This window comes from Coturnix japonica, chromosome 2 (assembly GCF_054131305.1).
Source record: "Coturnix japonica strain WE chromosome 2, WE-NBRP24, whole genome shotgun sequence".
NCBI classification, from domain to species: domain Eukaryota; kingdom Metazoa; phylum Chordata; class Aves; order Galliformes; family Phasianidae; genus Coturnix; species Coturnix japonica.
Window position 1 is genome coordinate 110,950,542 of NC_140664.1, and position 26,046 is coordinate 110,976,587.

Below are 26,046 nucleotides of genomic sequence, written 5' to 3' on the forward strand. Positions count from 1 at the left end.
CCATCCAAGTATTCCAAACAAACAAAGACCCAAGCACACACACTCAAAACCAACATCCTTTCAGGAGGCTTTCAATATAGATTTAAATTATTAAGTCGAAGTTTAAAATAAGACATACTCTACCAATGTTCATTTATAAACATCGGACTACGAACTGTAAGCAAACTATTGATTTCTCAGACACTCAGTTTAATGTTTGCCATGCAACTTTAGCAGATGCCACTGGAATGCTAGTATGTTTTATATAAAAGGCAGGTGGTCCTTGAAAATAAGTATTTGCTTTTCAGGCAAATTTGTTCCGAATTAATAATCTACTTTTTAAATGACTTAAGTTTGAGATGGTGGAAAGTTACGGCCTTGGCCACAGCTTTGATTCTTTCAGTTTTATATAGCTTTATGCTGATGTTGCTTCACCTTGCTGCTGCTTTTCCCCTTTGCTGTTGATTTGTCCACTCTTTGCTGGGTAAAGGACCAGCTGGAGGGCCTGGCCTGGAGCGCAGTGATGAATGAGTTAAATCCAGTTAGTGACTGATCACAAATGGTGTTTCCCAGGGGTTGGTACTGGAACCAATGCTGTTTAATGGTTTTTTTGATGACCTGGATGAAGTGATTGAGTGTGCCCTCAGTGAGTCTGCAATTGACACATCAGGTTGGGAGGGTAGGAACGCCCCTCAGAGGGACCTGGACAGGTTGATTGCTGGGCTGAGGCCAGTGGGATTAAGTTCAACAAAACCAAGTGCCAGGTACTGCACTTTAGCACTGACTGGTGTTGTTATGGTCACAGGCTTGGGACAGAGTGGCTGGAAGACTTTGTGGAAGAAACAGACCTGGAGATGCTTATTGGTGCTTGGCTGAGAAATAAGAGAAAGCAGTGTGCCTGGGTGGCCAAGAAGGCCGATGGCCTCCTGGCTTGTATCAGGTATAGTGTTGCCAGGAAGAACAAGGCAGTGATCACCCAGCACTGTACTCAGCACTGGTGAAGATGCACCTCAAGTACTGTATTCAGTTTTGGGCCTCTCGCTGCAATAAACATGTCAAAGCCCTGGAGTGCCTTCAGAAGAAAGGCAATGAATCTGTGAAGGGTCTGGAGAGCTGGTCTTATGGGGAGTGGCTGATGGAATTGGGATTGTTTAGTCTGGGAAAAGAGGAGGCTCAGAGAGACTTTAATGCTCTCTACAACTGTCTGAAAGGAAGCTGTGGTGAGGTGAGGGTGTCAGCTTCTCCCCCATAACGAGAGACAGAGTGAGAGGAAATGGCCTCAAGTTGTGCCAGGGGAGGCTCAGGTTACATGTTAGGAGAAATCTCTTCTCCAAAAGAGTGATCAGATATTGGAACAGGCTGCCCATGGAGGTGATGGAGTCGCTGCCCCTGGAGGTATTCAAGAAATGTGGAGATGTGGCACTAAGGAACATGGTTTTGTGGGGAAATATTGGTGATGGTTGGACTTTTGAAGGTCTTTTCCAATCTTGTTGATTCTCTGATTTCTCTGCCTGACACCCACCTGTTCTTCCAAGAGCCTTTCACAGAATCACAGAATTATCAAGGTGGGAAAAGACCTAGAAGACCATCTAGTCCAACCATTGCCAATACTTCCCAGCTAAATCATATTCATCAACACCACATCCAAATGTTTCTTGAACACTCCCATGGTCGGTGACTCTACCACCTCCCTGGGCAGTGCATTCCAATGCCTGACTACCCTTTCCGAGAAGTAATACTTCCTAATGTCCAGCCTGAATCTCCCCTGTCACAGCTTAAAACCATTCCCTCTAGTTCCTTTCCTCCCCTGTGCCCATCTGTGTGGCTTCGCTGTGGGCCGGGGTTGGCCATGATACTGGAGCAGAGTCCAGGTGGCTCAGGGTGGGACAATTTATGCTCTGTGTGACTGGGGCAGAAGGGCCAGGATATCGAAACAGCACTGGAGTTTAAGGTTTTAGATCATGGTACTACAGCAAATTCCTAGGTGCTCTGGCTTAGAGAGTGAATTACCTGTGCTCTTTGCCTGTGTTCTTCAGGTTTTTGCAGGGTGGTTTTTCAGAGTAGGTGCATCCAAAGTTAGAGTTAACTGCAAGCTGTGTGGATGCTCACAGAACAGCTATGCTGGACTGTTTTGCTGAAGTGTAGCCTATAATTTGTAGGATGGCCTGAGTAATAGTATGGGAGTGCAGTTACACCTAGATGTCTCAGGAGAGAAACTAGTGTAAGGATTAAGTCTCGATCCCATCTCGTTTAAACAGGCACAGAAATATCTTGTAACTTGGAACTTGTCCTTGTTTTGTTCTGTTTTCTGTCATTCTTCTAGTAGTGTGTTCTGTGTAATGCTTTTTCTACAAGCAAATGCTAAAAGTGAAATGTTGTGTGGTGAACATCTGTTCCTATGGAAAATCAGTAGGATTTGTATTGCTCAGCAGCTTATTTACTAATGCAGCCAAGAGGAGATATGGATATCTCTACCTTTCTTTCCTTCTTATTTGTACTTGTTTGCTGGCTTTGCTGGCAACAATAATGTTTCACACTTGCTCCTGCACTGTCCTTGTTTCCTGCCCTAGGAACAGCACAGCAGGCAGGAGGGTAGGACCAGGTGAGGCCATACAAAGCAGTTTCTACATGTGTGTGAACTGATCAGGTTTTTTGTAACTGTCCTCTGACTTCAGTCCCTATAGTGGCCAAACGTGCTTCTTTCATTGCAGACATATGACATATACCTTGGTCTCCGGTTTCAGGAGAAAAAGAGTACAGTATGGGCTGTTAATGCTTACTTGCTGTTGTGTTCCTTGTAAATGTGCTGTGAGGTGTGAAAAGGTTTCTTGGTGCACCAGGCACTGAAGTAACTTGAAATAGCAGACAGCTTTTGGATACAGTTCTTTGGTACCTTCAGTTTTTTTTTTAGTTTGCGCCTTTGTCCTATTAAATTCTTAATTTGTATTTACCTCTATTTATTGTCGTGCTTCAGGCTCAGTGCTTTACAGTCTTCTGTTTCATTTACACACAACACACCTTCTTGCCAAATTTCTTATTTGACTGATGAGCCTTTGGCTATCAGACCTTGCCTCTGGCAAAAGCATTTGTTAAACTGCTCACTAATGGCCTAAGCTCAGTTATTCTGGCACCACTGTACCAGCAGAACAGAGGCAGAAGGGGTATCCTGTCTTCTGTGCTTTCACAGCAGTCCTGTTCATCTTCAAGACAGCACTGGACAGGCTGCAAGGTAACCTCAATGGAGCAGCCTTTTAGCCTTCTTCATGAGTGGCTGAAGCCAGGTGACTGTTGAAGATCCTTCCAACCTGGGATGCTCTGGGATCATTTAGTCTCTGTTGCTTTGTTCACTATGCTGTTCATTAGCTAAAGTGTATTTAAGGATAATCTAAGTCTATTAGTGCTACACATTAAGGAATTTACTTTAAACCATTCAATTGATAGTTCTCGTAAGGGAGACTTGGAAAAATTACAGTGACCTTTCCTGGAACAGTGGTGGGTGGTAGTTGCAGGTGTGCAGGTATTTCTTGAATGTAGAAGGTTGAGCATATAAGTATTAAGTAAATGTTCTTTGGTAACTGTGTTAACAAATAAGATTCATTGGATAATGAGTGATGTTGTAGTATAAACTGTGGTCTGACTTGGGAAGCATTAAGTCATAGAAACGCAGAAGTTAGACCTCTCAGTTTATCTGTTCCAATCCCAACCCATCCCCACCATGTCCTTCAGTGCTGTATCTCCACGTTTCTTGACCACTTCCAGGGCAGTGACACCACCACCTCTCTGGGGTTGCCACTCTTTCAACTTGAACTTCCCCTTGTGCAATTTGAAGCCATTACCTGCTGTCCTACCACTGTTACCTGGGAAAAGAAGCTGACCCCCACCTCACCACAACCTTTCAGGCAGTTCTAGAGAGCATTAAGGTCTCCCCTGAAGCAACTCTTCTCCACACTAAACAATCAGCTGCTCCCCATAGGGCTTGTGCCCCAGATCCTTCACAGCTTCATTGCCGTTCTCTGGATGTGCTCTTAGGCCTCTGTGTCTTTTTTGTAGTGTGAGTGGCCCAAAACTGAACTCAGTACTTGAAAACAGTATTAGGTACAATGACTGAGATGGTCAGGCTTCTTGCCTCCTTTAGATGACTCTGTGCAGACTTATATCCACAGATGAAAGGGTGTTTGGTTTTTTTTGCAGCTGATGCTAGACGTACTGAACTATTTAACTAATCGTTGTAGGTGGAGCACGAAGTAGGAAACTGGGCATACCAGGTTTCTGACGGTGTTTTGCTATTTTATCTCTTTTTGCTCGCAGACCCTTTATTGCCTACCCATATAATCTAATTTTCATTAGAAGGAACGTAGCTTAACCTACATGCTTTGACTGTTCTGGTGCCCTGGGACTGCTCACCGCCATCTGCCCCCTGCCCATGCCACCCACATCACTGTGTGGCACTGGGCTGGCACTGTGGCAAGAGAGCGGAGGCTGCTCCATGAGTCACCTGGCAGAACTGAGACGACCCCATGTGATTGCTCACACATGAGACTTGGGCTCATCTGTCTGTAAATACGCATGTGCTTGTCTACCTTGTTTTTCCTGCAAACTGCTGAAGCAGTGAAAGCGCTTTCTAGGCATGTGCCCTTGACACACACTTCTAAAAATAGGACTGCTTGAAATCACTACAAGCTCTCAGGCTTCCTATTTGTCTAAAAAGATGCTCTCCTACTTAAGCAATCATATGAATGGTCACGTTTTTTTCCTGAAAGCAAGTAGAGATTCTAAAGTACTTGGATGTCACTTTGTTTTCTGTATATGAGTCCAGTACATAGAGCTCCCAATTTATCTCTTCTCTACGTGACCAAAGTTCAGTACGTGGCATATCTGTTCATAATGCTCAGTAACTTTTTATAATCTCCTTTGGGGGGGGGGGGGGGTGGGAGGGTGGAATGTTCAGTCATTTTAACACATCTGTGTGATGCTGGTGCTTTTGTGAGGATTATTAACACCGCTGATCAGCTCGTGAAGTCACATTTGTTGTTACCTTCTCGCTGGTTATTGTCACTGTTACTGAAAGTACTCAGATGTTGTGATGTGGTTGGAGAAATAATCAGCAGTATTAGCTAAAGCTGTCTATTTTTGACTGTGCTTTTATCGTCCCTTTTTTTTTAAAAAGAAAAGAAAAGAAAGCCAAGCTATTGAAGCCAATGAAAACATTTCCCACTGTGTGACGATGTGTATATCGTGTGAAGGTTTCTATATGTCTCTCGGATGCATTCCTCAAAACTTGCAGTTCTGACCCAGGCAGTTTGCAGTGTTGCCAAATGGCATTTTGCCTGATCCTGCAGGGAGGGATCCCTTGGAGCACAACCCAGGATTTATTTCAGTACAAAGCTCCCATTTGCGCCTGAACTAGGCTTGTTGTGCTCCAGACAGGGAAGCAGGATACAGGGAGCTGGATGTAGGAGGCTGAGGGCCCTTTGAGAAGTGCGCTTGGCCAATGCATGCAAGGAGCTGCCCTCTGCATCTACCACTGCTTGTCCCAGCCCTTGGAAGCCTCTCCCTGCCACCTCAGGTTCATCCAAAGACCAGCTTTCTTCAGGCTTCTCTTCTGTAGGTGATGTGGTCACAGGACGTTCAGTTGTTTCTGGAAGGCCAAGTTTTGCAGGCTGAGGAGGGCTCTTTGTGCTGTGCTGCAGCTGCCTTTGTGGCTGTTTGAACGTTTCCAGCTGATGGCATGAGGCAGCAGGCAGGGCTGCAGTGAGAGACCTGGATGGGGAAAGGTGTAGCTCTCAAGGGAAGTTCTGGTAGAACTAAGTCTTGTCTCTGCAAACATAATTTGGCTTATTCCAAACTGGTTGCCCTTGCAAGCAAATCAACTGTTTGCACTGTATCCCACCTTAAACTAACCTTAAACTTTGCATGGGATTCTCAGACACCACTATCCCTCAGATTCTAGAAGGAATTTCACTATATGCAAAACTGATGATTAGAGCATGCATACCATTCTCTATTGCTTTACAAGTACAAGGGCTGCAATCTGTACTTAGTTTTCTTTCCAGCTTGAACCAACATAAAGTGCAAATTACACAGCGTTAAAAGGCAGAGACGAGGATGCAAGACTGCCCAAATTAAGCTGTGCATTTTGAAATCATCACTAACTCTGAAAACTCTACTGTAAATGTCCCCTTCGGGCATTTTGCAGTAGGTGCACGAGTGGCACTTGGCTGGGACAAAGCAAAGAGGAAAGATAGGACTCAGGAGTACCTCACTGCTATGCTCACACCGACCATCTCTGCTGGGACAGCCTGTGTGGGACATGGTGAAGTTGATGCAGGGTGCAGCAGGGCTCTTTGTGGCACTGCTCATGGCCACTGCCCACGGCCACAGCAACATAAAGTTGCTGGCTTTATGGTCTGCTGAGCTTTTCTGGGGAAGTTCTTGTTGTAAACAGGCGTGTACTCCACACACATGGCTTTGTGCTGGTGCTTTTAACGAGGGAGGAACATGACACACTACAACAGAAATGTGCATGGCAGTCGTCATACAGACTGCCATGCCCTCACGTGGTCAGCTCTGTTACCAGATTAGCTGTGTGCTTGTTATTGGACTCTGGCTGTGTGCAAGAAGTGTTCATGTGGTTGCCTGTGTAATTTAAATGCTACACAGATGCAAGTCTTGTTGTGTTGTAGAAATGAATCTAATATACCTAGGGGCTCTGGTTTTCTGTAGCTATTTCAATTAGATCAGACCTCTCTTTAAAACTGGGATACTTGGCCTTTCTGCTTGAAGGGGCGAGTCACTAAGCTTTGCTGCTGACTTGTTCTGGGTTAAGGAATTTAACTTCTGACATCCAAGTTAGAAAATTCATTGCTTTTTTGATCTTGTAGTGAAGTAGTTTGTAATCATTCTTACAGCTGTAGTCTCTGTTAGTTTATCTCAGTGCATCTCTGTTACAAACAGGTTGTCTTCTGTTGCGTTTGGCCCTATCACAAGCGGTGACAGTGTTCTCCTGCTATCACTTGCTGTTCTACGATGTTACCAGAATGAAGACTTTTTTTAGTAATTTTTATTGCTGTATTAACAGATTTCAAAAATCAATGGAGAAATACCCTTCAAAACCCCAACCCCAAAATGAAACAAACCCAAACTTTCATAATCATTTACAACTTACAGCCGCCATAAGCTCCACGTAGCTTTCCCCAGGACTAGAGCTTTTTCACTTTCCTCAAACTATTGCATACCTACTCGATGCTGCTTCCAAGACTCTTTACAAATCTATTTACAAATGCATTAGAAAAATATTTGCGAAGCTAAAGAAAGAAAAATGTATTACTTTTTCAGCGTTACTTTCTTTCCTTGCATGTTTTGTATTTAAACTTCAAGTGTGTTTACACAGCTGTCTGTATTCATGTAAGCCTGCTCCCCCAGTATGTGAACTGTGTAATAGATGGATGATAACATGTTGTGTATGTGCTTGCACACAGATTTATTTTAACAAATTGTATTTGCTTTACGTTCCAGTTTATCTTTTAATGCAGCGTAACTTGCACTTTATACTTGGCTCAAACTGGGAATGGAACTAAGGAGCTTACAAGGGCTTTAGTATTGTTTCAAAAGCAATAGACAATGATGGAGTGCAGAGCTAGTTTAAGCATCCGCTTTCTGAAGTATCTTGGTGATTTTAAGGTGAAATTTATTCATGAATTTGATGGGTATAGGCTTATGCTGAACCAGTTACTGATACCTCAAATGATATTTGTGGAGATGAGAGTTCTAGCAGATGAGATTTCTCAGAGCTGAGGGAAATGGCTCTGGGTCATTTTCTTCTCTCCATACTGCTACTTCCTTTGAGACAAACGTTCTCATTTCAGCTGGTTCTACCACCTTAGTATTTTTATCCTGAGCTCTGCAGCTCTGGGCTTGCTCCTTAAGTGCAATTGTGTCACACAAAGCATGAGGACTGCTTGATATCAGTCAAGTGCCTGTAATATCTATTGTAAAGTGAAATTGTAGAGGGCTTCGATAGTTAAATTTGCAGCAATAAGGTAAGGGTATTTCTGATCATGAGTCTGTTTACAATTTATTTGTAGTCACAATATCTACAGAGGTAGAGATGTGTATGCTTTTCTTTAAATTACTGAGGTACAGGTGATGGTATTTCCAGCTAGATTAAGGGATGTGTTGAGGTTCTGTATGGCATTGTTGGTGGTCATACTTGCCTCTAGAATTTGGGGTGCAAACACTAGAAGTCAAATCCAATTTCAGTCAAGGTTCTGGTTCATCAGATCAACCCTGCCTCTGGAGCTGGGCTGCTGAGGCTGTTAAGGGACTCTATTCTGGGCCTCATCTTGCAAGCGTGGACATAGGCCATTAAATCACTTGTTTTAATTCATTGCTATTTGTGCACGAGTTGGAGCCTGTCCTGGTTGATATGTTCCTTTTCAAAGTAGTAGGGAAAAAAAAACCCACTGCAAATATTTCAGTTTTAGGCTAAGGGAACACCTGTGTGTGGTGCCTAAGTACTGGATTTCTGTCTCTGTAGGAGGCACAATTAAGTGGGCATGAAGCCCGCTGGTACATACGATAACCACACTGCTGTTTGTGAATGAACTGCTTTTGGTGTTTCTGACTAGTATTTATTAACGGCATTGAGAATGAGGGGATGAAGAAATCTTAGCTTTAAAACTGTACCTTTGGAGCTGCTGTGTTGTAAGACTTCTCCTGGCTGACTTGCTGGTATAAGTTCTGGTCATGTTTTTTCCACTTTGGCTGAGGAGTGTTTTAATTCTGCATCGCTGCCATTTTAAAGACCAGCTTGAGCTGTATTTATCAAGTAGCTTAAGTGTATGATGAGAGGCTGAATTGAGTAAACAATATTCCGTATGTGCTACCAGACTTTGAGATGTCACCTTTTAAATGAGCCAATCACATAAGTAAGATGAGTTATTCATCTTACTCTAACACTAATTCTTTACGATGTGTGCTCCACATGCATCCCACAACAAATGTTTTTACTCGAGATGCATCTTCTCATACCAGATTGCTTTTCCATGCTCTATTCTTGCTGTCCTGCAGGTGGGTGGAACTTGAATGAATATGTATGTGTTGTGTGTGAATATATACGCATATATACTCAGAAATATTTACCAAGTAAGGGTAGCTAAGCTCTTGATTTAAAAATAACATAAAATAGCAGTCAGCTGCATGTATTCAAGCATTAGCAGTTGGAACCCACATCTGTAGCTTCCATGATGCAGACCTGTCCAGGAGAGTGCAGAGAATGGGAGGCAGGGCCATCTTTGTGAACAGTTTTCTAAAATCATCCTGAGCCCGAACTTGCTAAGATTTATGTCTGTCATCTGCCAGGACCAGCCTGAATGTTTGTGAGTGGTTTCCAGGAGAACATACTAATATGGTTAATACAACAACTATATTTGCACTGGTGAAGTATTCCTGTTTTCCATTCTCACATGGTGCGGATTGAGGTGAGCACGCTGCTATCTGCATATTGTTCTGGTTAAAAGCTCGCTTTGTTTCTCTTAGTTATAGTGATGGAAATCCGGCTGGAGATATTGGTACCTGTACATTAACAAGAAGCAGATGAAAGGAAGTGGTAGTACACATTTGGCTTTCTATCTTAAATTAAGGACCGGCTGTTTGTGTAACATACTGTTACAGCTGTAGTCAAAGTGCAGATAAATCAGGCTTCCTTTTTCCAGAATTTGGACAAAATCCTCTTGAATTATTGTTTCCTGACTTCTTGTCTGAAGGCATAAAAATACCATGGGCACTGAGGCTTTTAATGGTAGTTTTGATGCTGCTAAAACAGAGAGGATCATGATATTGTAAAAGCACCATTGTTCAAAGACCCAAGTTCTTTGTCAACAGCATGTGAGCAGCAACTTTCTTCTCTAGCCAGTTGTCAAAGGCTGACTTTCTGAGCTGAGCCTTGCTTTCTTTTTTTACCAATAAATAAGTCATACCTTTTTTAAAATGGAAAGCCCATTGCTACCTTTTAAGTGCCTGTTACTGTTTATTCCAGGCTGGACCTTTGCAAGCGTTACCTCTTGTTCTTGTGAATGTATTAAGAAAAGGTTTATCCTTAGTAGTTTTAGGCAAGACCAGCAGAAAGGAAAATGAAGAGAGGAGGGGAAGAAAGCACTACAACTAGCACTGAGGTGAGTTTAGGGCGTGATTGCCAGAGCTGAAGCAGTCTGGTGCATCAGTAACTACAAGCTGGTCTTCCCATACGGAAATAGATGGACGTTTACTTGGTTCTCCCCCCAGTTCTTCCAAAAAGGGGTAAATGTAAAACAAGTTGAAAGAAGCGTTGGTCTCTGAGTGCCCAGAAATGATCTCAGAAAGATCTTCCTGAGAAGATCTCTATGTACTGAAATTTGATATCAAAATGGCATATCTAATTGGCTGCCAAAAGAAAAGAAAGAGAAGAAAAAAGAAAAACGGGGGCCAAACTCTGACGTTTAGTGATGATAATGCCTGGTGTGAACTTCAGAAGTTAGAATGGTCACTGCTAATTCTGGTTAAAAGAAGCCCTGTGCTGTGTTGGTGGGAGACGCAGAACAAAACCCATAGGTCTCTTTGTCACAGTCTGTTCGTATTTTTGAAGCGTTAACCTCGGGGGAATTTCTTTTATCAAACTGGAAAGCATCATTACCTTTATTTAGTATAAAAAAGACACACCCTGCACATGTTGTAGTGTGTGCAGGCAAAGCGTGTCTGTCTTAACTGGGTTTTGTTCCTGAACCTTGCCCAGCCTGGGCTGCGGCACGGCAATGAATTTTTTCTCCACTTCTAGGAAAAGCTAATATAGTCACAGAGAGGGGGGGTGGGGTGGAAATAAAGAACACACGTGAGAAGTATGCCTATCTCACTATCAGCTTCTTCCTTGCGAAAGCTCACCGTTTCACATAACGCTATGTACAGTAGTCTTCCCACGTGCTGGCTGGGAGCAAGAGCAGATTGCTTGGAGCCTGCAGCAGAGATGAGCTTGTTGCAGTGTCTGTTTACAAATCAAATATTGGCCTGGCACAGGCTGCCCTGGCAGCAGGGCTGTGCACATGCTAAAATTAAAGAGCTGGAAAGGGAGGCATTCCTCCTGCTCTGGGCTGGTCTTATTGGAAGCCGACACAGTATGGCTGCGTGGTGTGTGCTCAAGCAATAAGGAGATGGGAAAGATCGCTTCTCATAGAGAGGTTTTTAGAAGGCTGAATCTTACCAAAACAAATTTATTAAGCTGTGTGTCTGAATAGAAGCTCATGTGAGTTCCAGTGACCTGCTGCCAAACCTCACCGGGGTATTGCTTTCTACGCAGTACTGTGTTATCCCATCCCATAAGATGTTCCTCTGCCGTAGCTGAGCTTGCTATTTATGCTACCTTGAAAGCTGTGTCCTCATGGGTAGGCAGAGGGCAAAATCATTTCACCACTGGTCTGTGGAAGACTGGCCAAACGTGTGTATTTTTGGGGCAGCACGGAGCATGTCTATCTTGAACCATAGCAAAAGGCGTTCAGGTTTCTGACCTGGCTTCTGGGGCTGCCAGGCAGAGGTAGCAACATGTGAGGTGCCATGTCCTGGAGGGGACAATGTGGTGGCCTCTTAGTCAGAATCTTTTAAATCCATTTTCTGTCAGCAGCCTTTAAAAGTGCTCCTAAAACGTCCCAGAAGCAGTGGGGCTCTTTGTCACATAAAAAAGCATCTGGAAGAAGGGTGTGCTCGGTTACCGTTCTAACACAGTAATGAGGAGAAAGTCTGCTAAGTGGGCTGTTTCTGGTGCTTCCATCAGCTGGGCTGGCACAAACACTCCTGTTCAGCATGCATGTTTTATTTAGAGCTACTGACAAATTCTGGATTCTTGTTGTGAAATTTGCTGCTAGCTTCATGGGGGAAGAGGGTGGGTAGGATTTTCTTGTTTGTTTTCTTTGCATTTAAAGCATTTTGCATCTCCTCTGGGATGCTGTACTGTTTGTATGTTGTGTCCGTTATTCATAATTTAAGAACCTGTCTTCATAGTACAACATTTTCAGCAGGCCCATCTTTATTCAGTCAGCTCTTGTCTGAAGAGCATCTTGGAGCATCTCTGCAGAGTGCAGCTCTGCTATGCTTTGTGAGAGGGTCCCGACTGTCACACTTCCATTTTTCCTTGTTGCTCCTTTTGGATGTTTTCATCTGGATGATGAAAACCTTGTCACCAGTGCCTTGTCTTGTGCTTTTCAGTACTGAAGCTTTAGTGTGTGGTTGCTTCTGTGTGCTGAGCTATTTCTGTTGCCCTGAAACTGAGGACTGGAGTGTAGGAAGGTTGTTGCAATATGAGATTAGGAGAGAATGCATGTTGATCTCTGTTCCTGCTTTCTTCCATTGCGTCCAACCTACCTTGCTTACCCTAGAAGCCACTCTTGCACATACACTGACCAGCTGCTGAGGTGGGATCCCATTTCCATATCTATTCCGGACAGGTTGTGGTGTAGCTCCAGTGTTGTTGGGGGGCTTTTTTGTGCGTTGTCTTTCTCATTTTGGAAGTACTTACTTCAACAGCATGCAGTCTCTCCACCGTTATCCCTTCCTACTCAGCAAAGATCCAGTTCTCAGTGAAGTTTTTCCTGTGCAACCCCAGCCCCAGAAGTCCAGACAGTGGCTGTGATGCTGTCACTTCCCAGCTGGGCTGGGCTTTCTTCAGTGCTTGGGTTGGCTTATTCTCACTTCTGCCAACCTACAGCTGCAGCCAGCACTGGATGGGAGCAACTGAACTGGAACAGGAGCTGAATTGAAGAGCTGCAGCTCCCTAAATATTCAGTGGGTGAATGACCAAGATTTCTTAGTTCTTACACCGCCTTCTCTATCTTCTCATTGCACTGAAGTACGCTTTTTCCCTTCTGCTGGGCTGAGGATTTCAATGTGAATCAGAGAAAAATCAGAATGAAGTGTATATTCATACAGGCATAAACTGAGGATTTACACTCCCACTTCCCTTATTTTAAACAGAAGCTGACTTCTTATATGTAAAAACTTTAAATTGTAAGTTTTTTGTTTGTTTTTAAAGAGAAAATCTCTTTTGACAAGAGGGGATAATTCGTTCCATAGTGAATGTGAAACTGGTAAATGGCATCCAACTTCTTGGTGCCTTTTATTATTTTTCACCTTTACTTTTCGTTTGTTACTGTGGATGTTTTTGTTTCTCATTCAAGGGAACGTTGCTGTAGGGAGTTGGAGCACTTTGAGCAGAGGATGGCTTGCAGAGCTACCCATGGTGGTGCAGCAGTGAAACAAGACTGGGCTCTTTAGCTGAATGCTTGCGGTGCCTGTGTTGGAGCACAAGGGAAGTCACACTGAAAATGAGTGCCCAGCTTTCTGGGAAGAAGACTTATTTAAAGCAAAGCATGTTTGTTGGGCACCTAGTTCTACCACACTACTTAGACGTTTGTACGAGAGTGGCTTTTTTTTTTTTTAAAGGACAGTTCTAATGGCTCTTTTAGCTGCTAAAACATGATGTGTGGGATAGAGCTGATTATTTGGATCCATTTAAAACTTGACTACAAGATGTAAGGCAGTCCTGTGTGTAAATTTTGCTGTGGGGACACTGGAGCCATAACAGCAGGTCTCTGCCGTGGTGTGTTTGATGTTTTGTGCTCTTTCTTCCTACATGTGCCTGAGGAACTGCAGGGATCTAAATATTTTGCAGGTAAACAGTCCCCCTTTGAATTAGGAAACAAACAAACTGAAGCACCTCACAACATAACATATTGGTTTGTTGTTGTTCTTTCCTCCATGACTTCCAGGAACTTCAATTCTCAGGTCACGCAACCATCAACTAATAATTACTTGCAGAGAAAGCAAAACAGTGTAAGCTTGCCTCCTTTATGATTGCCTTGGTCTTATTTCTCCCAATTAACAGTGAGGCTGCCCAGTAAAATTAGGGAGGTATTTGTTGACTGAATATACCTTGTGGAGCCACAAATGGAAAACTTCCGATTTTTTTTATAGTAGGCTCTGAATGCAAGGAGGTGGCTACAGATTCCTTCCAAACTGCGGTAACACAAGTTGTGGGCAACTAGCTTTTCTCCTTGGGTTGTTCCAGGCATCTGGCTTGTCAGTTGATTGCTCATTCACAACTGACAATTAAAAGTAATTGATAGGCTGCCAGCTGTTAGCTAGCATCAGTATTCAGACGGAATTGTTTTGTTTGGAGATGTGTAGGTCAGATGGTATCAGCATAGACCACAATGCTGGGGTCCTTTAAGCCAGACTTGAATCTCATGGATTTTGCCCAATGTGTGTTTACATAATTTCATGGTAATGTCCCTTTAACTTGTGGTGGTTTTCTGAATAACTTTTTTTTTTTAGTAATTAGCTTTTTAAAAATTTTAAATATATGCCTCTGTTTTTATGACTGTCTGCATGAATCTGTCTGAATCGGTGTATCTGTTAGACAGTGGTTTGGTTTTTCACCATAGAAATTTTTTACACTCAAAAGCCTCATGATCCTCACTTGCTCTGAGGTTCATGTTTCCTCAGCTGGGAGGCTTTCATAGTGCTTAATAGCTGTTGTTTGCAAAGCTCTCATCTCTACTTTACTACTGTCCTGAGGTTTATAGTAAGTTATATTTTGACCTGACTGTGTCTCAAAGTAATTCCAGTCCTTGAAACCTGGAACTACTGAAGCCACTGAGCTGCACCTTATGCGACTGATAATCTGCATTAAGGTATGGGTGTTCTCTGTGCCAGGATAGTAACAATGTAGGTGAGGTTGGTTATAGAACCTTTCATGCACTGTCAGCCAGATGAGGGAGTTTTGTGTGAAAATATCCAGCAATCCATATATGTAAAATGAAAATAACTTCTCTGTAGTGGTCCCTTACATTTCGGATACCAGTTGCTCAGAGGCCAAATCTCCTGGTAAATGTCTATCTGGACCACAGCAGTGCTAGTTGTAACTCTAGTAAAATGCTCCAGACAATCTTATAGGGCTTTTTTTCCCCCATGTTATAAGGAAAACTGAGATGTTCATATCGTTGTTGTTGAGGATGTTTCCTGGAAGCTTTTCATCCTGAATCTTGTGCATAGTAGAAAGAATGTCTTGGATGTGAGCACCATCTGAGTTCTAATATACTTTATTTTTATCTGTGTTAATCTGAGACCTAAATCCACTTTACAGGATTTTCCTTTGATTTGCTCTATCGTTTTCAGATAGTTACAAGCAGATCCCAGAGGAAACACTTGCAGCTGGGATATGGTACGTGTTTCCCCTAGTGTCAAACCTGGCTGTGTTTCTAAAAGGCACCAACACAGCTGTAGCAGGAGAGTAGAAGGAGAAGCACTTTTCATACACACAGCCCCTGTGAAATGATCCTTGTGTCACTGTTGAGAGATTCCTTGGAACTTGCAGTATTTGATGGGTTCCAAAAGGTGATTCAAAAACTGATTTTTTTCTTAATCTGACAGGTTTCTTTCATAGTTGCAGGTTTCCCACTTTGCAGAAGCAGGTTTAATTTTTGTTTTAAATGATTATGTTGAATCTGAGCATATCAGACTAACAGCAGCCCTGTAGAGTGATAAGGAAATGGCATCAAGAACTTTTAATAACTACTGGAAAATAGCTTCCAAAAATGCTCTTTTCATCTTGTTCACACAGCAGAAAAGAGTGAAGTGTGTAGGAGAAGCAGTTGTCCCTAATACTTTTTAATTGGAAAAAGACCACATTTCCCATTATGGTACTGAGTCAACAAAATTGGGGGGAGTGAAAGGTTTGGGAAGGGGGAAGGAAGAATTGAACCATTTTCTCACGGGCTTTTTATGAGAGAGCAGGATGCTAAAGCCTGCCCCATGGAAGGGCTGCACAGCAGGCACTGTGACAGCCCCGTGCTGGGAGCCTTTAAGGCATGGTGTAGGACCCGTCAAAGGAGCACTGGTTGCATTCAAGCAGCACTGTGAAAAAAGCAGAAAACTCGCCTTTATCCCAGTCTGTTTTCCAAACATTCTTTCAAAATTTGCTGTCTCCTGTGCTTTTGTGCAGTCTATCATATCATCTAAGTTGGGCAACAGATACTCAATGGATAGTAATGCTTTCATAGTTAGAGTTGTTTGTTGTTCCCCCCACAACCACTCCATCTTTGGCAAACTCTGAATGAGCTTGTAGAGGCAGAGGTGTGTTTTTGCTTGAGCTGGTGTGAGAGCCAGAGGATCATCCTCAGCTGTGCTACTTCTTGTAGCACCCCAATGCCCAGCTGCTTGCAGGGAGCCCTCTGTGTGCATCCTGACCTCTCAGGAACACGGGCTGCTGGGGTTAGTGCTTGCGTGGTTTTATAAACTCTGATGTTATCTGTCCCTGCTCCTGCGGTTTCGATAGAAGGAGAAGGGGGGATTAATATTGCGGCAGATATTGTGTGGTGCTTAATTGCATTCAGATAACGTTGCTTAAATAGTTTTCACTGTTTTCAAACTTGTTTTCATTTAATTTAGATGAAGGGTGAATAGAAGCTGCCAATTTGGCCATCTCTACATGATTCGTTATTTCATAATACCTGTATCACATTCCCTCTCATTCCTTTCCAAACTGAATTATTTTGCTCCCTTTAATCTCTTTACGAAGGAGGCCACCCATGCATCTAATAAGTTTTTACCTTTCTCTAACCATTTCTCATGCACTCTTTTTAACCTTGGACACTATTTAATGCTATTTGTCAGCATTGATAATACGATCCTCCTTTTTACTTTTATTTCTTTGGCATCCCCCTAACTCCTTAGTGTAACACGCACTAATCTTTCCTCCCTATCACACGATCAGGCGACTTTCCAGCTCAGGGTGTGATATGGGAACACAAAAGCACACACGAATGCTCAGGCTGCCAAATCGAGTACCTGGCCTAATTTCCACCTCCAGTGTTACGGCCCAAAAATTCATTTTGTAATTTCTTCTGTTTTCAGAGCTGCCTTGAAAAAACACACCAAGAGAATTCGATAACGAGTTGGGATGCGAAAATAGGGTGGGGAGGGGGAAAAGGGTGTTTCTGATGCTGATCTTCATCGTTAATTGTTTTATCCCATTGCTTACATCTGTTGGATTCCTCATAAATTTTCCTTTGGAAGCTGATCGTGTTCCATCTGTAAATCATGCTAACCATATTGTGTCATTTCTTTTTCTCTTATTTATTTATTTATTTTTGACTTAGCAGATTTAAGGCAGGTTTTTTTAAATGTTGTTGAATACCGGTATGGCTTTAAAGCATTTAGTTCTCTCTCTCATCTTTTGATTTTATGTACGTGTCTGTGTATAAAAATTTAAGTGGCTGAACGGTGTTATCTGGAATTAGTTATAAACATGTGATACTTGGAATTGGTTACATGGGGTTGTAGTCATGGTTGCCTGCAATGCTCTACCTGAGGTCTATTTTCAGTTGTTAGTATTTATTATTATTGTTATTATTGCTTAATTTGAAATGCTGAAGTTGAAATAGCTCACATCATCTCTTCACTTTTTTTCTTTTAATCAGATGCTTCAGATATTGAGTAATCAGAGTGAGGGGTAGAAGGGGCCTGCTGTTCCTCCTTAGGGGTAGGACCTAGTGCTGTAGGGGAGGGACCTTGGCTTGGGGTAGGAGGGTGGCTCTTTGGTTAGGCAATTAAAAGAAGAAATAAGATTAAGAAAGTGTGTGGTGAGTTGAAGACTTTCAGGAAAACACTCTCCTTTGGTTAGGACTGCCATGGAAAGCTGGAATCTACACCATGGCTCGGTTACCTGGTGCTGGGCAGAAGTTGCTGCAAGTCACTTGTGGTGTGTCCTGTTGTTGGTCTTCTGTCAAGAGCCTCAGCTCCCTCTTGCAGAAGTGCAGGGTTCTCCTTGCTGCTTTGTGCAGCTTTGAAGCTGCACTTTGAATGCAGAGAAGTGCTGAGCTCTGTGGAAAATGAAGCCCTTGGTGTCCAAACTGGTCACTCAATTAGTAGTTCCTTCTGACAATTTTGGGTTTGTTCCCTGTGGTTCAGTTTTACGTTCTTAAAACCCTGGTAATGCCACCTAAACAGAACTGTATTATAGGGTAAACTTATTAATAGTTTTGAACATTTGGTTACAACTGTAAGTTCCCAGGAGAAGAATTCACTCCAGGGTTTGTATGGGATGTGGTAAATAAGCCAGAGTTATTGTTTTCAGGCACTGCCTTTCTGGTGTGTGCAAACAATGACTTCAGCAGCTTCCAGACTTATTTTTCTGATTCTTCCAGACTATGGTCGTGGTTTCACGAGACAGTAAACTGGGTATTGAAGGGCCTACAAGATGAAAAACACCATCACCACATGTTGCAATGTGTTGAGCCACTGCAATCTGGCTTTGCCTATTCAAATGCCTTCGTAATGTTTTGAAGGAGTAGCCTTGCCCCAGCAGACTGCGTGCTGGTTTGGATACTCCATGCCCATCCTGCTCTGCCTCTATAGGAGATCTGTGTGGTCTTGCTTCTTTAGTTTAAAAATTAAAATCTAAGAAACAAGTGAAGGTGCTGCATTGGTGCTCTGTCTTGTAGCACCAGGCAGGCCAGCCTGGCACCGGCTCAGCAGTCTGTCAGGGTTCCCTCACCAGTGGTGTGGCCTTGTCTAATTGTACCCCTCAGAAACAGCTTCCTCAGGGATTGATGAGGAGCTTCACGTGTAACTTTCCCTGTAAGCCATGCTGTTCGGGCCCCCTACTGGGGACACAAGTTTCAGCAGTAAAAGAGTACATAAGCCAGAAGGAAGCTGCTCTGAATTCCTTGTTGCTGTAAGTTGTGGGGCTGGGTGAATGCTGGTGGCTCTGTTGAGGCATTGCTTCATATACTGATGTCGCAAGTGCACCAGGACCAGGTGTGGATTACGTCACACTCTTGTGTTGCATTGATGTAATTTAAAATTGCATTTTTTGTGGACACAGAAATACTCACTGAACAGTTAAGGTGTACAGATGGCATCGGTGTTTCAAGCCGGCTTGAAATCTGGAGCAATACCAGGATTGCCTCACCTAGCGCTTTCCCTTTCTTTCACCTTGACTCTCCTCTCTGAAAACAGAAGCCGCATCACCAGCATCTTCTTTCCTCATATTGTTGCCAGACTTCTTTCCTCCCCCCCTTTTTTTTTTTCTCTTTTTGTTAAATCACCTGGAACACTCAGCATTTGCAGCCAAAAACATCCACGTGGTCTTTTACTGAATGACCCTACTCTTCTTGTCTCTATTTCTGCCTCTGCTATCTGCGATTTCAGTTGCTATCTAATTATAACTCCTCAGCATGGTCGGAGTTGTAGAAGTTAGAATGGTGCTATAATGCATTTGCTTTACATGAGCAGGTTCCGCAGTAATACTGTAAAGTTCCTATGGAGTGTGTGTGTGTGAGAAACAGTATGGAAAACTGTTCTTATGGACCTAATGCCTTGAAACTAATCTGTTCATGGTACAGAACAGAAAACCTACCGTCCCATTAAGAAGGGATGCATGAAAATAGTGTGCCCTAAAAGAGCAGAAACAGACTCTTCTGGCATATTCAAAGGTTCCCCTTCTAAACCCATGAAATCTATATGAGAACTGCAATATTTCGATGTGAGCTTCCTGCTCTCAGCGCTGCTGAAGAGTAACATTTGTTTGTGAGGCAGCAGTTGTAGAGCAGCCGCAATCTGTGGGGCTTGGTGTAGGGTAACGCTGTTTATAATGAAGTCAGAACTGGCTTTTAAAGCCTGATGAATGAAAGTCCACAGTATAAGACTGCGGCTTTTTTGTGTGGGAGACATCTGTGCTATAACAAGAGCAGGAGACCCAATTTAGACAACTGCTAGAACAAGAGCTCAAGAAAAGCGAAGCAAGGACTTTTTTCTCCCCCTAGCTTAGATGAAAAGTTTGTACAAATAAACTTCTCCTTTCAGCTGCTCATCAGAATTGCTGCTGCACCACCAACTTGGCTTTGAATTTTGTTCTGATGGTCCAACAAGTCTGTACACCAAGAGTATTACGGAAGAGCAGCTTAAACAAAACATGTTTGTTTTGCAGCAGAATTAGGAGGCTTTGAACTAGAGGAAAAAAAGCTGGGGAGAGGGAAAAAGGCTGGATGAGGAGAAATATGAAAATGAGGGATGTGAACAGAAGCTGGCTGTTACAGTAAATAGATGTGAAACAAGAAACATGCAGGAGTGGATTTCTGTGTTTTGCCAGTGAGTTACAATGGAGAGGTCTGGTTTTGAGTAGTTACAGTGGCTTTTATCAACTGGATCGGCTGGTTCTTACAGTGTCCACAGCAAAGCTTGCTGATCCTTGGAGAAAAGATGCATGCACTCGCATCTCCCCCAACCACTGCTCTGAAACTTTTTACTAGTACATTTTAAATAGTCTGGTTAACAGACTGCCTGGATGATGTTACTCACACCATCTTCTTATATGAGCAAGATGAAAATAAGAGTGTGTGATGTGGACTGTGCTGCTAAGAGCATCTCTACTTGACTCAACAGGGATCGTATATTTTGTTAAAGTTCCAGTTGTCCCAGGAAGCTTATCACAAATCTGCTCGATTTGGGTCAACTCCATTGAAATGAAAATGGGGAACTCCAATCACTTGGATTAATGCTCTGAGATTCACGCTCTGCTCTTTCTCTCTGAGGTAGCTCAGAGGAGGATTAAGGAGCAGTATAACTGGAGAACTTCAGATGAAGAGGAGTGGGATGCTGAATGCTGAGCAATTCCTTAGTGGTGGCAAAAGAGCCTTTTGTTTCATAGGGTTTTTGGAGTAGATGCAGGTAGAGCATATTGAGTGGGTTTTGGTACTGTACTGAAAGCAGTAGTTCTGGGAGTGCCTGTAATACCTTTTGAAATCTTGCTTAGTTTCAGCTTGAAAACATTCCTTTTCCTGGTGAAGGTGGTGACTTTAAAATCTGCTTCTTCATTAAAAGCTGTTCTTAAGTCAGAGCATACGTTTAGCATGGAAATAAATTGCAAAAAGTGGTTTAATTTTTATTCCAGCATTTCTCTTCTCCCGTGTGGCAAAGGACAAAAATGAAACTCAGTGATTTTTAAAGTCAATGCAGCTTTTGGCCAGGGTGGGCTGTGGAGTTCAAATGCAACCCAAATTTGTCATGAATCACTACAACATTAGCTCACACTTGTAATACAGTCTTCTGTGTAATACAGCACTGGTGTTGACATACTGTAGGGACAAAAACTGTTTTTTTCTGACTAATGAACTCTTCAGTATCCTGTTTCCAGTAAACATCTCAAAGTGGGTCTCTGAGCCAGGGACTTGGCTTGCTTTTGCTTGTTTTGAAGCACTCATTCCCGCTCGTCTGTTGCTTTCAACTGAGGAAAAGTTATCATCTGGGCCATCTCTAGCAGAAAGCTTCTCACTAGTCACATGCATTGACTCTCCAGGCTTGTGCTGATGTGCAGCCCTGAGCTGCAAGATCTCCCAGCTCCCTCTTGTCTTAGTGAATGCTTAAGTGGTCTCAAAAGGCTTTTCTCCAGACTTCTCTTTTTTTTTTTTCTGATGCTCCGGAAATATTTCAGAAGTATTCAGTGAATTTCAGAATAAACGCGTTCTTAAGTAGTTTCAAACTCTAGAATCTGAGGAGTAGCAGGAAATGTGATCTTAAGGGATCACAAAGACTTTTTTCACTTCTCGCTATAAATTGGATGCTTCTGCAGCATCATTTTAATTCTCAGTACAGAACACAACAGAGCACAGTGGTATACTTGTGTTCTGCGTTAGCTACTGGTGTAGCTTCTGTTTGATGGAGCAGCATTTCTCAGCGGGAGTAAAGTCAAGCTTATACCATCTGGGTTTTACAGGGGCTGTGACGGTGGGTATTTTGATGTCTTTATTCGAATGGTCTGTCACCTTGATTTTCCACCTTGATTATACCTAAAGGTACAATTGTTTCTTGCCCCTTCATTTTCCAATTGACTGGACTAAAATGAATTATGCCAGATAAAACTACTTTGTTCAGACTTTGCCTCTTCTTGTGTCTTTTTCCCCCACTTGTTTTCTTCCTGACTCTACCAATGGACAAATGAACTGTGATCCTTGGTAACTGTGAGCATGCTCTTGCTTGATTCCTTGAGAACAGGGAATAACACTTCTCAATGAAACCAAAGAGTAATTATTCCTGCCTCTGTTCTGCCCTGCGCTGCTAACAGGTGGTTTCAAGGTTTATTTTCAGAAGGTTGGGACTCAGATATTACATTTCTTCAGCTGTGTTCTTCATGTTCATATTGGCCGAGTTTTGAGTGTGGATTTTCTGAATGCAGACCAAATGTAAGCAATGCATGCTCACTCTTCCCAAGCTGTTGATGATTCATCAATTATTGGAGCAGTTGTCTTGAGTGCTCACGTTCTGAGAAAATCACTGTAAATTTTGGTGGAATTACAGGCTTATTTTTTTTGTTAATGATTTTGAAATTGAAACCTTTTATTTCTTTCTCCGCCCTATAGGTATTGGACAGTTTGTTAGCTCAGTATGGAACAGTGGAGAACTGCGAGCAAGGTACGCACACCAATCTCAAATTGCTTTTAAATTATTAGTAAGAACTGAATGCAGGCTAAATTTACCTTCTTTCCTTTTGTTTTCCTCTCTAGTGAACACTGACACAGAGACTGCAGTTGTAAATGTAACATATGGCAATAAGGACCAGGCTAGACAGTAAGTATCTTGGTATTTGTTGCTGTAGGCTGGCTTGTATGTTGGAGTTCATGTTCTTTCAGGTTTTATGTACATTTTTTCTTTTGATTAATCTACCAGTAAAATGATCACCTGAGCAATAACACTTTAAGAAAGCCTATCATCCTCCCCTTTGCCAAGTCTTGTGTGCTTTACCTTAGTGTCTGCTACTTTGTCATCAACTTTTCCTACAGATTGTGTGTGTGTGAGATAAAATTGAAAATCTGGGTAAAATTATTTGTGTAGGAAGTCCACCAATCAGCCAGAGGCAGGGGATGGAAGGATCCTTCTCTCCCTGTGCTTGTCACTGTGGCTATTGCCAAGCTTATGACCCTCTCACAACGGTTGGTGTCCCAGCACAAGCTGTCACTCTATAGCCGATTTGCTTCTTTGCTTATTTTGTTTGCTTGTGCATTCAGTAATCAATGATTATTTTTAAATAGATCTTAAAATTCAAAACCAAAATGTTTTCTTAACCAACATTTGTGTCCTTTCCTTTAAACATTAATACTGTATATTATTCTATAGGTCTAAATTTGCTTTTCCATTGCAGCTCAGAGCTCAAGTCCTTTTCTTAATTTCTAATTTGGAGACTCAAACATTCTTTCCCCCCCGCCTCCCAATCCCCCCAACCCCTCCTTTTTAACCGTAGCAGGTTAAACAAAACATTACCTAAGGGAATAGCCTGCAATGAATTTCTTTTTTTAACTTGGAAATTTCTGCCACCTTGTGGCTAACTAGAATCAGCACTGAAGATGTACTACGTGCTGATGGTATGCGTTAATACAAAACTACAAAGGAAATAAATCTGTACACTTCAGCATTTCTGAGTTCCATGCAACTTGAATGTAACAGAAGTAATCTTCCCAAATGTTAGGTTACTTGTTAGTATATTCCAAATAGATGTGATGGGAAAGTTGTCAGCAGTTTATCTAGTATATACTGGAACTGAAGGAAAAAGCACTTTTCTTCGAATCACTACGGAACTTACATCCTTAAAACCTGAATTAGCACCTTCCTCTCTGTGTTCTTCTGTAGCTTTTAATTCTGCTGCACAATAGTTAAAAAGGGAGCTGAACTTCTTGCTCTGCATGAGTCCAGTGGTGCAGTGTTAGAAATTGGTTACCTCTTTGAAACTGTAATAAGGAAGAACCAAAAATATAATGGAAAGAAGCGTGATGCCTAAATTTGATCTGTCATCTGCAATGTGGTTTCCTGGATTTGTGCACTACATTCAGGAGCTGAGAACAACAAAGTGCAATTTCTTCCCCCTTAGGCTGCATTTGTTAAATTTTGTGAATGTCACGATGAGGAAAATGAGGAAATGTCACAATAAGTTGAGCCTATGAGGAAGTGATTGAGATTAGAAACAAATACTTCAGTTTTGCATGAGAAATTGCATGAAAAATAATTGAAGGTACCTTGCGTTTGAAGCAGGTGAATTAGTGTCCATCGTAGACATTGGTGGAGAGTAGAGCATAGCTATGCCTGCCTGACTGTGTATTGATGGGACTGTGCAGTGATGGTGCTGCACCACAGCCTGGTTCTGATTTAAACTTCTGATATGCAGTTTAAACGTGTGGTGTGTATTGTTTGCATATAACTCTTAGTCCTATACAGTTGCAAAATTGAGCTTTCTTCTGTCATGCAAGCTTAATGGCTGTGGCAGAGCTTTTCTTCTCCCTCGTTTTCCAGGCTGGTGTTGTGGTTGTGGCTTTAAACTGAAGGAGTTGAGAGGCTGGGTCCAAAGTGGCAATGCTTCGCCATTGCAACAAACAGGAGAATAAGCCATGCCAGCCAGAATAGTGACAAACGTTCTTTAGTTATCTCCCATGACCACAGCATCATGAGTCAGGATGTCAGCCACCTCAAGTGTGTGTATAGCCTGCACACCTCTAGGGAGACCTGTGTCCTCTGCTCCCTTTACTTCTCTTAAGTGCACATAAACCAGTGTACACAGCATGGGGAATAAGCAGGAAGAATTAGAGATCTGTGTGCGGTCACAGAGCTGTGGTCCCATAATCGCAGCAACACTGTGAGACAGCCCATGTGACTAGAACGCTGTCATGAATGGCTATGTACTTTTTAGGAAAGTCAGACCAGTGAGGCAAAGAGGTTTGTAGAGAGGCATAGGGCAAGCAGTAAGATATCTCTGCTCCCAGAATAGCAAGGAGAAGGTAGAACAGGCTGGGGATCTCTGTGACCTCAAACTACTCCTCCTGCAAGTGACTGAAATTAGAGAGAGTCTTAGAAAGCACACATGCACTGCTCTTAAACATGCAGTTGTGAAGGATTCTGGAATATCTGGGAGAGAGAAAAAGAGAGAGGGTAAGTGCCAGAGCCCAGATCATGACATGCCAGCTGAGTGTTCAGCCTGAAACTTGTGTGCTGTGAGGTGACCTGTTGGCTGAAGGGCCCTCCTCTTCTCCCCTTGCTGATGGGCTGACTGCATCCCTGTGACCACCTCTGTAGCTGTCATCGTTGCAGTCACGCTGCCTCCTCTTTCTCAACCCAGAATGTTCCAGTGTGTAGGCATCAAGTGAGTGCTACAGGATTTTGGAAGGGATTTCTGTATAAAGCCGGTCTCCTGTCTGTGGAGCAGATGCCTGTTATTTCAGGATGGGACTGGGTGACCATTTTTAAGTCATACTTTTTAGCTCAGCAATGAGCTATGGCTGCTGATCGTGTCTCATTGTTACAACTGATGGTGTGTTTTAACTACTGGCTGTGACGTGAGAAGCTCAGGGTCTGTGTCTTAGGACGAGATACAAGCAAATATATTTAAGATGCTGGTGATAGCCTTTTAATGAGAATATATATAAAACAAATGTTGTTCCTCCTTTCAGTGAAGCACAGAGCTGTGTGTGCATACAAGGAACTATCTTTGACAAATGAGTAAGAGTTCATATAACTAATACTTTCAGATGCCGTCACAGAGCACGACTAACGTTGCCATAGGAACGATAAGACTGAAAATTCTAAATGGTATATTATTATAAGCTTAGATTTGTCTTTTGCTTTGTTTTTTATTTTCAGAAATACTAATGAAAGCCGTATTTTTACTTTATGTGGGAAAAAAAATCTTCAGCCCAAGAAAGATTACCGTGTAAATCTGTCTTCTCGGTATGCAAATGTATCTGCTTGGGGAGGAAAAATGAAAGGCAGTGTACATACAAGATGCATGTGGGAGTGAAATGTGTTCTCCATCTAGTGCTTAGCATCATCATGCTATCGGTGGATGAGTGATTTCCTTCCTGCACAAGATTTGATGCTGCTTCTGTTTTCATTAATTTAGGATGTTTAACTTCCACTAGTATCAGAAGGTAGAAGGCTGGTCAAATGTCTTCTCATAGGAAGCTCAAAGAACAGCAGTGAGATGTAATTTTGATGGGGGGGAAAAACTGA

At 42.6% G+C, this 26,046-nt stretch overlaps 1 protein-coding gene across 2 annotated transcripts in view; it reads left to right on the forward strand.

Moving 5' to 3' along the window:
• Window positions 1-26,046, forward strand: part of IGF2BP3 (insulin like growth factor 2 mRNA binding protein 3) — a 96,652-nt gene that overhangs the window by 40,194 nt on the left and 30,412 nt on the right. For both annotated transcript variants that reach the window (XM_085540572.1, XM_015853829.3), the window contains 2 exons: window positions 22,416-22,467; window positions 22,560-22,623. In XM_085540572.1, coding sequence (XP_085396698.1) covers window positions 22,416-22,467; window positions 22,560-22,623 — 116 coding nt within the window. The remainder of the gene's footprint in view (window positions 1-22,415; window positions 22,468-22,559; window positions 22,624-26,046) is intronic.